Genomic DNA, 13,764 nt, shown 5'->3' with positions numbered 1-13,764 from the left:
AGATCTTCCAGACCCCGGAAATCAAACCGGGGTCTCCTGCATTGCAGGCAGATTCTTTACCAACTGAGCTATCAGGGAAGCCCGAATAGAACAGAGGAAAAGAACCAGCAAAGGAGACAGTGAAGGAAGGCGTGATCAGAGAGGAAGGGGTGCGTCCCAGAGAGAATGGGTGCTCTCCAAAGGAGATGGGTCACATGCTACTAAGGAGAGGCTGATTGCCTGTCAACCAAGAGGTCGAAAGAACAATGAAAGCGTCAGTGACTACTTGTTTAGCAATATGGAGGCCACTGGTGAGAGATTTCAGCAGATGAGAGATTTCAGGGCAGATGGAAGATAAAGGGTGTGAAAAAAGCATCCAGAGCTCTTTAGAGAAGCTTACCCTAGAAGGAAACCTAAAAATAGAGTGGCACTTGTGACTCTGTTTAGCAATTTCTTTGTCTTGAGCAATTTCTGCATGTATTAGTTTCCCGAGGCTGGTCTAACAGATTCCCACCAACCTGGTGGCTTACACAACACGCATTTATTCTTTCAGAGTTCTGGAGGCCGTAAGTCTGAAACCAGTTGCACTGGGACAAAATCAAGGTTCTGGCAAGACTGTGTTCCTCTGGAGGCTCCAGGGAAGAGGAATCAGCCCCTTGACTCTTCCAGCTTCTGGTGGCTGCTGGCGTTCCTTGGTTTGTGGCTCCATCACTCCAGTCTCGGCCTCCATGAGCACATTGCTTTTCTCCTCTTCTGTGTGTGAGTTAACTCTCCCTCTGCCTCTCCTATAAGGATGCCTGTGATTGCATTTAATCCTGGAGAATGTCCCCATCTCAAGACGCCCAACTCAACCACATTAGCAAAGACACTATTTCCTTGGAAGTTTCCAGGACCTATTCCACTGTCACTAATTCATTCCTGTGACTCTGAAATTACTTGTTTGTAGAGTCAATGACTTTTAAGCTTATTACATTTTTGCGTCCTAATTTTTCTTGTGATTTAAAAACCTCTCTTAAAATATTTAAACGCAATACTTCTTTCTCACAGAGTAATCGTGATTATTGTCCTCTAATTAATATATGAGACAGTATGGAAACATAACTTTCAAAGAAAATTCAATTAACAGTTTAGAACAGGGATGGAATTCCTTATTAACAGGCCATTTTTGAGCACCAGGGTCAATCCTTACAGATTCTAAATAAATAAGAAGTGAATGATTAAAATGAGTGAGATATAATGCATTGCTACTGTGTTGACCTAGGTGGTTCTCAATTTGTTCCCATAGACATTATTTAATATGTATAACTAAATTATTTTAGCATTTAGGTAATTTAATAAAATAATTTATATGTGTGTATCAACAAAGAAACCATAAAATATACTTGTGAGTGGTTTTAAATAGATCCACTAAATGCCTATGTGTATGCTCAGTTGCTTAGTCGTGTCTGACTCTTTGCAACCCCCTGGGCTGTAGCCCGCCAGGTTCCTCTGTCCATGAGCTTTCTCCAGGCAAGAATATAGGAGTAGGTTCCCATTTTCTTCTCCACGGGATCTTCCCAACCCAGGGATGGAACCTGCATCTCCTGCATTGGCAGAGAGATTCTTTACTTGCTGGGCCACCAGGGAAGCCCTAAGATGTTCTTATTCGGGATTTCCTCCAACCAGCCTTTCCTGACTCATCTGAAATCTAGTTCCCTGGGCCTGAACCTTGCTTTGCCTTTCCCCTGAGTCTGCCTACCCCTCCAGGACTGTAGCTTATTTATCTGAGGGTCCTTCACACCTGCACCTGCACTTTTTTCAGTCTGGGCAGAGCTGGTTCCTGGCCACTTGGTGCCACTCACTACTCTTGGGTAGAAACCTGGAGACAAGCAGGATTGCCAACCACCTACCCAGCTCCTCTCCCCTCCTCCTGGACTGCCCCCACCTTCCTGTCTCATCTCACAGACACACAATAAGAAAATACAACTCCCTGGTAGCTATCCTTTTTGCATTTAACAGCTTTCAGTAACAATAGAATTTTCATACAATAAAGACTGATTTTTAAACAATCGTCTTTTGTGTTTGTACTTATTTTTAAAAAAAAGAGCAAATTTCACTCACTTCACTGGCTTTGGGTTTTTTTTTTTTTTAATATTAGCTTGTTTTTGACAAATAATTTACAAATGTGAACGAACTTCACTAAAGGCAAAAAAAAAAAAAAAAAAAAAATGCACTCCTTTCCCTCAGGGCCTCATTCCTAAAGCAATTTCCAGACCTTTAAGGAAATACTTTCAAACACTGTGAAATCAGGGAGAAAATATTACACAATACATATTTATAGGCTGAACTCCCTTGGCATTTAATCTTACAGTCCTCACCACGGCTGTCTCACCCTCTGCAGGCCTCTGAGACAGGAGGTGTGGGTGGCTGAGGCATCCTGGTTCAGGCTTCTTTCAGGCCCGGGGTGAAGGGGGGAGCAGACAGCAGAAAGCACCCTGGTCAAGATGTCTGGGGTCTAGGCCCAGCTCCACAACTGATTAACTGCAGGACATTGGGTAAATCCATTAACTTCTCTGGTTTCATTTTTCCCCTTCCTTCAAATGACACCATTGAAACGAAATAATCTGTTGCCTTGCTAAACATGTTTTAGGCATCAAAAGCTCCTCTTTGCATAGATCATCGATTCATACTCTCAATGGAGAACTATTTTCCTTCTAAAATAGCTCAAATATGGAGGTGACTGGTGAGAAAGAGCTGGAGCGACACAGATTTTTCCGGCTATCGATGAGAAATTGCCTTTGCCTACGGTTTCCTCGTGCATTTTTTTTCCCATTTGGATAATCTAAAAAACCCTCTTTTCAGCATCTATTTAGCTTCAAAGCTATTTGCTTTAATTGTAGCCAAAGAGACAAAGTAGACAGAGGCCATTTTAGGTCAACAGTTGGTACATTGCCCGTACCGACGCTTGCATCAGCAAGCCTGTCCTCGTTAGCTTCAGTGTACTCACCACGGGATGGAGTGGGGTTCCTGGAAACATAAATTGCATCTGTTGGGCAAGCATGGCTGCTGCAGTTTTTTGCTGGATCAAATTGTTCCTCCCATTAATTTCTAGTTGAGTTTTTAAGTGTGTGGGAGGGTGAAGATACTTGCAGTTCTCTCTTGAACAACGGCCCTGGGGGGGGAAAAAAAGGAGTCTTAGTTTTAGCACGGTTAGAAGTAGCTTTCAACTCGTCAACCATTTCACAATCACTTCATCTATGCGAAGGTGTGTATCTATGTGTGTGCGAGAGCAGATGTGTTGGAACAATACATCAGAGTTGGAACACAGGGGACTGGATCGGGCATTAGCCGATCGTCAACCTTGCTCAAACCTGTTGAACAGAGAAGCTTCCTGAGATGTTACTGTTGTTTTGAATGGATGCTAACTCCGACAAAAGACCCTAAGGAAACGTGACTGGAGAGAGTCAAGTCAGACCCTTCTAAGCAGTGTGGAGGGTGATCAGAGGAGCACATTTATTGTGACTTATCAAAAGGAAGTTTTGAACTTGCTAAATGTGCATGCTGGCATGATGACAATATGTGAATACTTATGTGCCACATTTATGCTGTGGGATAGTAATCAGCACATCTGATTACTTGAAGTGTGTGCTTCAGGTTGGCTGAAGACATCCCTGATTTGAGTGATGGAAGGAGTATTAGTCTAGGAGTGAACATTTCTTAACTGATGCACAGGTGAACTCAGATGATCACCTGCGACAGATCAGCTTGCTACATGAATGCTGCTGCCCGTGTCCCTGCCCAGCTTCCGTGACAGTTACATAACATTTAATGTCATGTTTTAACGTAGTGAAGTGTGTACAATGAAAGTAACGTTGGGATGTTAAAGTTGGCAAAGTGAAAAATAAAATTAATTAGGTGACAGGTGTGCCTAAAGCCAGTCTTTGAAGAGTGACTGCAAATGGTAATTAATGTTTATACTGAATTCCCACCTTTTCCAAACTACCGATTGAATCATGTTGATGCGTGAATGATGCAATTTCTGGAGAAAGAATAACAAACTGTGTTAACCAGTATGAGAATTGTCATTCCTTGAAGAATTAGTCTATTTGCAACCAAGAAAAGAGAATATGAGTTTGTTTACCAGATATAAAAGTAATTTTAAAAAGCGAGCTGGGTGGATCTGGAGAAACAAATTTGTTTATAGTCATCCTAATTCTAAACATCTGGAGTTCTCCCTCTGCCTCCCGCTTGTTTTAGCTGTGCGTTTGGCAGCGCGGGTTCCTTCCCAAGTGTGAACCTCCCAGCGCTGCCGTGGAGAAGGGCAGACGAGATCTGGTCTAGTCCTGGCGGTCTGAGCTCATCAGTCCGTGCTGTCCCGAGGCCCTAGTGTTCGCAGCATCAGAAACTGTGCCTCCCGCTGCAGGGCGGACACTGAGGCAGGTCCTGGGACACCAGAAGGAATAGGTCACATTTCTGCTAAAGGAATTCTATACCCATGGGCAAGGCTGGCGTGTCTCCTTAGGCTCAAGTTCATATTGTGGATGCTTCATCGGCTTCCTAATGTATGCAATAGACACACTTTTTTGTTTGTTTGTTTTGGCTGTGCTGGGTTGCAGCTCATAGGCTTAGTTACCCCCGAGGCACGGGGGAATCTTAGTTACCAGATTAGGGATTGAACCCGTGTCCCGTGCATTGGAAGGTAGATTCTTATCCACTGGACCACCAGGGAAGTTTCTGAAATAGACAACTTGGGTGCAGTATTGAAAGGTCAAATGTGAAACTACAGGCAAACGGGACCCACAACTTAAAATAATCCGAATCAAAGCAGTCTTGGTATCTCTCCATCTACTTCTCTCCACAGAAATTTAAGATGAAGATTTAATCATAACTCTGCTCTGCTCATTGTTTTATGATGTCCTGGGGTCCCTCCAGCCCTGCCAATTTGCCTCAGGCATCTCTTATTTTACTTCTCTTTCTGTCCTCCCTTGACAATGGCCTTAGTCTCAGGGTTTGCTACAATCAAATCTCCAAGAACACATTCAGATTAGGCCAGCTCCGTCAACAGAGGTGTGTGACCAGCCTTTGGATTGGCTGCCTCGTGTCAGGTATCCAAATACATTCACACCACCTATGGTGGGAGGTGGTCATGGGATATAGGGATGTAGCCACTGCCCACTAGTAGGGGTTGGGGAGAACTAGAGTGACGTTTCTTGTATAGAGGGTAAGTTGCCCCCAGACAACCTCAATTCAAACTCTCTTTAAACACAGTCAGTTCACTAGGGAGATGACACCCAGAAAGGTTCAGGTATACAAGATGTACATATGGGTTTATACGCACAAACATACAATGAGCTTCATGAGGGGATTTGGGAAAGCAGAGTTCCATAGAACAGAGTTAGAATTTGTGAAACATTCTGACGTCTACCAGTCTGGCTATTTTATTTTGCTAGTTCATATAATGGTCGATTTGATCACTAGTCTTCTAATGTAAGGGGCTTCCCCGATGGCTTAGCGGTAGAGAATCCACCTTCAATGCAGGAGACGTGTAGGAGATGTGGGTTTGATTTCTGGATTGGAAAGATCCCCTGGAGAAGGAAATGGCAACCCACTCCAGTATTCTTGCCTGGGAAATTCCATGGAGAGAGGAGCCTGGAGGGCTACAGTCCATGGGGTTGCAAAGAGCTGGCCATGATTTAGCGACTGAAACCACCACATCACTTCTAATGCAATGCTTTGCAGTTGCAGGCAAAAATTTTGATTAGCCTGGAAAAGCACTATTTTCTTGTAAATGCTCTTATCTCTTGATACAACTGGGACTCTTAAGGAACTGTATAAACTATTTCCAGGGAATGGAACATGATTCACAACACTGAATTAGTAATTTATTGATGGAACCTTCTTTTCCATGAGAATTAATACAATTTCCTACTATTCTTACTTATACGCTTGGAGTGAGGAATATTACTGATTACCCATGTGCCAGACAGTTTATACAGGGTTATCTCATTTTCTCCTTATAATAGCTGTAATGATCACTATGTTACAAAATAGCTAATGGGCTCAGAAAGATCAAGACACTTTCCAAGGGTATTATAATTGGTGGGTGGTAGGGCCGGATTCTGAATCGACATTTACCTGACTCAGTTACATCACAAAGTCAACCTGTTTATTAGCAATAGGTAACATCCAGGGAGGGTAAAAATCTAGCATTATCCTTTGCAGAATGAGAGGCTACTTAACACGATTTAAAATATAATAGAATACATAGGAAGATTTGGGAGTGGAAAAAGCTGATGTGCCTGGCTCTGTCCATTGGAAGGGGGCGAGAGGAGTGGTTAAGCCCCCAGGCTCTGAAGGCAGAAGCCTGGGCACATAAATTGGCTGTGCTTTTTGCTACCTTTGCAACTTTGAGCAAGTTACTTGAACTTCTTGTGTATCATGTTTCCATCTGTACAACGAAAATAATTACCGTATTTTCCTCTAAGGACTGTTGTAGGATTAGATGAGTTATTAATAGTACAGCTACAAGGCGCTGAGAAATGCTTGTCAGGTAGTAAGCACTGAGGAAGTGTTGTCAGTATTGCCAAAGAAAGAAAAAACACTTGTCTATCATTTTCTTTACAGTCCCCGGTGGCTCAGACGGTAAAGAATCTGCCTGCAATGCTAGAGACCTGGGTTTGATCCCTGGTCAGGAAGATCCCCTGGAGAAGGGAATGGCAACCCACTCCAGTATTCTTGCCTGGAGAATTCCATGGACAGAGAAGTCTGGCGGGCTACAGTCCATGGGGTCGCAAAGAGTCATACACAACTGAGTGACTAACACTTTTTCACATCTTTACATTAAGTGTAAAACTACTTTAGTTATATTTTGATTGGCTTTTTGGTTCTTCTATAGACTAACTTTTCATTTGAAAACATGATAAAGGTTACTTAATTATACTTATTTAAGTATCTTATATTTAAGATATCCAATTCTATAGGATATTTCTTCCAGAACCCATATTTGAAGAGAGGGCCCTGAATAAGAGTTTGATCTAATATTAATATCAATATTTTGAAGGGTATCATAGCATGGATGTCTGAGGCATACAAATTCAAGATCAGGAAAACTCCAGGCAGCAAAATTTTAGTAAGGGATCCTACAGGACTCTGTAAGTCCTAAAGGAAAAGCTACTGTCAAAATAGAACAAGCTATTTGACACAGTAAACAACTTGTAAGGAAGTTTTTGTTAAGGAGTAAGGCTTGTCAGGATACGCATCATCGCACAAAAACTGCTGATTATCAAAGCAAGTTGTCATACCCGAGTGCGAGAGGGGGCAGTGAGCAGAAATGTAAAGCATCTTTGTATATCACTGAAACAAAACAAAACTGTCAAAAATAGTGTCTCTCAATGTTGGTCCAAGAAATGAAGATGAAAAATGTCCTGAAAAAATCTTCCTGTGACTGCCAGGATTGTTTCTTGTTTTATTTTAACTCTTCCTCTCCTGGTTAAACACCGTTTGCAGAGAGATAAGAGAGGTAAGACCCAGTCTCTGCAGACGAGGACAGGCGCAGCTTCTGTGGGATGCAGTAGCAGAGTGCCATCCCGGATTCCTTGTGAAGAACCTTCTAGAACTGGAAAACAGGAGCCCTGGAGGAGTCCAGGCCGATGGCCCCACGTCAGGGTCTAATGTGGAGATGGTATCCCCAGAGGACTCCACTCGCTCCAGGTGGGACCCACCAACTACAGAAACGACAGGTGGTCTGGAATCACATTCACGTTTGTTCGTGCTATATTTCCAGGCTAGGGTCTCATTCCTTCCTTCATTCCACAAATATTTATTGCTCTGTGTCAGGCACTGAGCGAAGGGCTAGTTAATTAAAAGATGAGAAAAACATAGGATCTGCTGCCTCCCTTCCGGAAGCCTGCATGCAATCCAGTGGTGAAGACAGATACTAGCTAAACAGCGACACAGACAAGTGTTTAATTACAAATTATGGACCAGATTCTGGAGAAGGCTGAGAGAAGATGGAGGGAGAGCATTAGAATGGAGATGGGTGGCAAGCGAGGGCTCTGAAGAAGTGACGTTGTATTTCAGTTGAGACCTGAAGGATAAGAAGGAGCTTGGCAAGGGAGTGAATGGGGGCTGGAGTGTGTGTGTGTGTGTGTGTGTGTGTGTGTGTGTGTGTGTGTGTGTGTGTGTGTGTGTGTGTGTGTGTGTGTGTGTGTGTGTGTGTGTGTGTGTGTGTGTAGGGGGAGAATACAAAATGAGAGAAAGAGGAAGAGGATGTGCTAGGGGGATGAACCATCTGGGACCTTCATGAAGTTTCTCAAGGCTGTGTCACAGAACGGGGTGTGGGCTGCAGTGGAGAGGATGTTAAGAGAGAAAACAGGAAGAAGTCGACTAGAACCAGATAACAATGAACTCTGGGAGTCAAGTTAAGGGCTATGAACTTGATTGCCACTGAAATTTTGAAACAGGAGAGTCAGATCAGATTTACGTTTTATGCTGTGTATGAAATCTTGGGCTTCCCTGGTGGCTCAGCAGTAAGGAATTTGCCTGCCAATCAAGGCAGGAGATGCAGGTTCGATTACTGGGTCGGGAAGATCCCCTAGAGAAGGAAATGGTTACCCATTTCAGTATTCTTGCCTGGTAAATCCCATGGACAGAGGAGCCTGGAGGGATACGGGGTCACAAAAGAGTCAGATAGGACTTAGCAACTGAACAACAACAGCAACAGTAAAATCTTATCCTGATTATTAGATTTCTATATCTAATTTAATGGTTTACATTGTTTGAAATCCACTTATTTAAAAACAATAACAGAATTTGGACATAGTTTACATAGGATTTTTGTACACTTCATTCTACCTCCCAAAATACTCTCTACTCCAGGAAAACTTAGTTTAGGGAGAATGGCTAGAAGCAAATAAGAATTTCAAGCTGAATTAAGTTTATTAAAATAAGCGACCATGAAAGATTCTAATACAGAATACCCATGTTGACTCTCAACAGGATGAGGAAAAATGTTAAATAACTATAACATGTACTTGGCAGAACAACAGATCTGAGCTCTCAGAATTACACGGTCATTATATGACACGACGTGGGAGAGAATAAATGGCTTTGGCTGAGAGAAGATTTCAGAATCAGGTTGGTGCGAGAAAGAAAAGGCATAATTGGAAAAGGAGGTTTTCTAATTGCTTATTTAAAAACAAGTTTCAGAATCTTTTCCTCGTATGCTCTTAATTGAAAAAGTCAGTTAAAATATGGAAGCAAAAAAGAAAACAGATTAATTAGGAGATTGTTACAGGGATTAACAGTAGGAGTTTTGCCCATAGGGATTGCTAACAGAAAACTATATCCCATTAGTTTTCCATGGGAAAAGCAATGGATGTTATATGATCTACAATTCACACTGACAATAGGCCCTGGCTGTATCACTCAGGATAATTTGAAATTGTTTCTTAGTGTGAGCCATGCTATTATCAGCAGACTCTAAAAGGGCCCCTTTGGGAGATAATGCCAGTTGAGGGCCAGGGTCACAGCCTGATCCACTGAATTTCACCTTTTCCAGTTGAGTTTTGGCTGCTCACTGCTTTCAGCACGTGATGTTTTCAAGGGACCCGGCCAGGCTGTGGAAGGAAAATTTGACACTAAGATTGGGGGCTTCCTTGGTGGCTCAGATAGTAAAGCGTCTGCCTGCAGGGCGGGAGACCCAGGTTCAATCCCTGGGTTGGGAAGAAACCCTAGAGAAGCAAATGGCAACCCCCTCCAGTACTCTTGCCTGAAAAACTCCATGGATGGAGGAGCCTGGTAGGCTACAGTCCATGGGGTTACAAAGAGTCAGACACGACTGAGCCACTTCACTTCACGTCATTTCAAGATTGGGGGCAGACGGCGCGCGCTCCCAAAGTGGCCTGCGGGGACATTTGGAGTCCAGGGGCCTGCTTGGGATCCCGTGGAAGCCAGGGAAGAACCTCTCAGATTCCCTCACCTTCCACATGAGGGAAAACAATTTAGTGAAATCCTGAGGCCGTGGCAGATCCTCTTGTCCTGGAGCCACGTTCCTGAAGCCGGCTCTGTCTTGGGCTCGTTCCTGGAGAAGCAGTTTGCACCAGGGGTGAAGGGAACAGTCCCTGGGCCTAAAGTTTTTGTATGCTCAGTCACTCAGTTGTGTCCGACTCTTTGCTCTTTGCGACCCCTTGGACTGTAGCCTGCCAGGCTCCTCTGTCCATGGGATTCTCCGGGCAAGAATACTAGAGTGGGTTGCCATGCCCTCCTCCAGGGGATCTTCCCAACCCAGGGATCGAACCTGGATCTCCTGCAGTGGCGGGCAAATTCTTTACCACTAAGCCACCTGCGAAATATTGGACCTGGACTATGTGAGCTCAAAATCCAGTTCTGCTGTTCTTTCCATGGGACCCTGGGGTCTCCATTTACATCTGTAAAATGGGGATAACAATAGCTCCCACTTCCTAGACTTGGGTAAAGATTAACATTTAATGCATATACAGTGTCTGAACAGTTCCTAGCACATAGTAAGCCCTCTGTTAAGTTTTTATTATCATCCTCCACCTCATTATTACTAACACCTTCTCTGCAGAGCAGATGAAATACCTGGTATTAAAAAAACTTTTCTGATACTAGTTCAGTCTCTCTATCATGGTGCTTCCCTCTGGTCTGTCTACCAAGCTATTTAACACTTTTATTATTCGTATTCTCACAATTAGTGCCAATTCTTCTTCTCTCTCTCTCTTTAGAAGAACCTCAGATCTGATTTTCTATAATATCTTTCCTGCTGAAACTTGTCAGGGCTGATTAACATGGCATGACTAATCTAGTTTAAAGTGGCTATGCATCATAGTGGGAAAATCCACAGTTCTGGTTGTGGCTTCATCCCAAGATGGTTAAACTGAATTTTACACACAATATATAATAGTCTGTGCCTCAGTTTTCTCATCTGTCAAATGGGGGTGTGATCATGTTCCCACATCTGAACCCCTTCCGATGTTTGTGAGAGCTTGAGAGACAGCCACAGTTGCTCTGCAAAAAACCATAATTTGCTACATGTTGTCAACTCTGTATCTATTTCCCTGTGGAATGTTCCTAATCTGGTAAAAGGAGAAAGCCACATAAAGAACAGTTACAGTAAAAAGGGATACCAGAGACTTCTGTTGGCAACAGTCCCAATAAGTTCTGAGAATTGTGAGAAGTCTATATGATAGACCAGGCATGAAATGCATCAGCAGAAGTGGAAAACTGAGTCAAAATCAATTGGAGGACTGATTAAGTACCTACAGTGTACACAGCTTGGAAGTGGAAAATTCAAAGAGACCACTGCTGAGGTCCCTGTGATGTAAGCTGCTTAGCTGTGCTCAGGAGTGTCTGACTCTTTGTGACCCCCGTGGGCTGTAGCCCACCAGGCTCCTCTGTTCATGGGATTCCCAGGCAAGAATACTGGAGTGGGTTGCCATTTCCTTCTCCAGGGGATCTTTTCAACCTAGGGATTGAACCCACGTCTCCTGTATTGACAAGCAGATTTTTTTACTGGTGAACCACCTGGGAAATCCAAGTTGCTTAGCAGATATTTTCTCAGTGACTAAACTGACTGGGTGTATCAGATGCTCACAGACTCAGTTTACCTAGTTTCAAAATCTCTCAAAGTTTTTGAAAGTGAAAAAATACAAAGGCTTTTGTTCGAGAAGATTTCTATAGGTTCATCGTTTTTCTGGGTCTAAGTCAGGAGCAAAGGTTGAGTTTAATATTTGGCCTGAACCTTCTCTTCCTTCTCCAGCACATTTCCAGAAAGATATGGGCAAGACAAAGCATAGGGGAATAAAATGGTTATTTACTACGGGGCTTAATTCCTAACATTAACTATGAGACTGAAATTGCTCTGCTCTAAGGCAAGTGACAGATTACGCTTTCAGGCTTCTTTTGAATTTAAATAAACTAATTGAACTACATGAGCTCCTTGTATCATTAGCTCCAACTACATAATACAGCAAATAAAATACAAGCCACATAAGGTCATCAGAATTAGAGGAAATTATAGATTCAGGGAATGCCTACAAGCAAATGATAACCAGAAGTCTCATCAAAATGAACAATTGCCCATCTCATCAATATTATGGGTGAATTTATAATAAGAACTTTCTGCTTATTAGGAATTTAGTCCAATTTATATTGTAATTCATCTTTTATAGTCTATGTATGCTATACTCTTTTGGCAAATAGCATAAAATATTATACTGATTGAAAGTGAAAGTCACTCCATCGTGTCTGACTCTTTGCAACCCCACGGACTTAGTCCATGGAATTCTCCAGGCCAGAATCCTGGAGTGGGTAGCTTTTCTCTTCTCCAGGGGATCTTCCCAACCCAGGGATCGAACCCAGGTCTCTCACATTGCAGGCAGATTCTTTACCAGCTGAGCTATCAGGGAGGCCCTATTATTAAAGACAGATATAAAGGGGATGTTTACAGATTTTTCTAGGGTGTGTTCCTTTTTCTCTTTTGCTTCCAAGGGATGGAGAAAATGTAGGATGTTATAAAAGAAGACTGGAGAGGCAGTCAGATGCACAAACTAAGGAAAATCAGGGATGCTGACGGGCAGTTAGCAATGCCTTAGATTTCACCCACCACCAATCGCTACACAGCTGTGAGTTTGTGTGCCGTTTTCTTGAATGCTAAGTCACTTCAGTCATGTCCACCTCTTTGTGATCCTATGGACAGGAGCCCACCAGGCTCCTCTGTCCATGGGATTCTCCAGGCAAGAATACTGGAGCGGGTTGCCATTTCCTTCTGCAGGGGATCTTCCTTACCCAGGGATTGAACCTGCATCTCCTGCCTTGGCTGGCGGATTCTTTACCACTGAGCCACCAGGGAAGCTGGTGAGTTTAGGAGGGGATAAGGAAAAGCATGAATCAGGTTGTGTAGATGGATGGCACAGCTCACAGTGGGAACTGTGGTTTCATTTGCATTTCTCCCCAGAAAACCATATGAGAGGGCACAGCATATCATTCCACTGCCTTCCCCGGACTATGGAGCGGAGGCCGAGTGCTCTTCCCCAAGGCTGGTGCTCTCTCTTCCTTACAGGGAGCTGCAGATGCTTGGAGGCGGCCCTCTCTCGATCTGCATTTAGGGCAGCCAGTACTCCGGGAGCAGATCTGTGATTCCTTACAGTCATGCCAAGGTGACTGCCCTGTTCCTTTAAGCACTGCTGTGTGGTTAAGACCTAATCTGTAGGGACTTCCTGTGGTCCAGGGGCTAAGACTCCACGCTCCGCATGCAGGGGGCTGGGTTCTATGCCTGGTCAGGGAACTAGATCCCACATGCCGCAACTAAGATCCAGCGCAGCCAAATAAATTAAGTAAATAAATAATTAAAAAAAAAAAAAGACCTAATTTGTGACCATTTAAAATAGATGAAACATAAAAATTCATTAAGTGGGGAGGAGAGGCAAAGAGGGTGAATTGTTTGTAATTTTCCATTTCAAAGCATGCTTCAATCTTTTTCTAAAAATGAATCCGGCTGCCTGAGAAATTTAAATAATTAATCAATTAATTTATTAATGTTAAGCCTCAAGATAATTTTTTTATATATGCTTTAAAACGTAGTGAGCATGTCTCCTTCCCTTGATTCTCCAATAATGTGAAGAAGCCTTTTTCACTGTTTTTCTTCTAGATTTCTATCCTTTTCTCTGCCCTTGAGCCTGGGCAGTTTAAATTTTCATACTCTTGTGTCTTAGAATTGGAAAGAGCTGTTTGTCATTTTGATGCTGGGGCCAAGCTCGGTCTTAACTGGTAAGGATTCTCTGTCTT

At 43.1% G+C, this 13,764-nt stretch overlaps 1 protein-coding gene across 4 annotated transcripts in view; it reads right to left on the bottom strand.

Moving 5' to 3' along the window:
- MBNL2 (muscleblind like splicing regulator 2) overlaps positions 1-13,764 on the bottom strand; it is a 164,384-nt gene that overhangs the window by 52,295 nt on the left and 98,325 nt on the right. For all 4 annotated transcript variants that reach the window (XM_065902263.1, XM_065902262.1, XM_065902265.1 and 1 more), the window contains exon 3: positions 2,966-3,130. In XM_065902263.1, coding sequence (XP_065758335.1) covers positions 2,966-3,130 — 165 coding nt within the window. The remainder of the gene's footprint in view (positions 1-2,965; positions 3,131-13,764) is intronic.

The sequence above is a fragment of the Muntiacus reevesi genome, chromosome 11 (genome assembly GCF_963930625.1).
Source record: "Muntiacus reevesi chromosome 11, mMunRee1.1, whole genome shotgun sequence".
Classification (NCBI taxonomy): Eukaryota; Metazoa; Chordata; class Mammalia; order Artiodactyla; family Cervidae; genus Muntiacus; species Muntiacus reevesi.
This window is presented reverse-complemented; position numbering and strand designations above follow the sequence as displayed.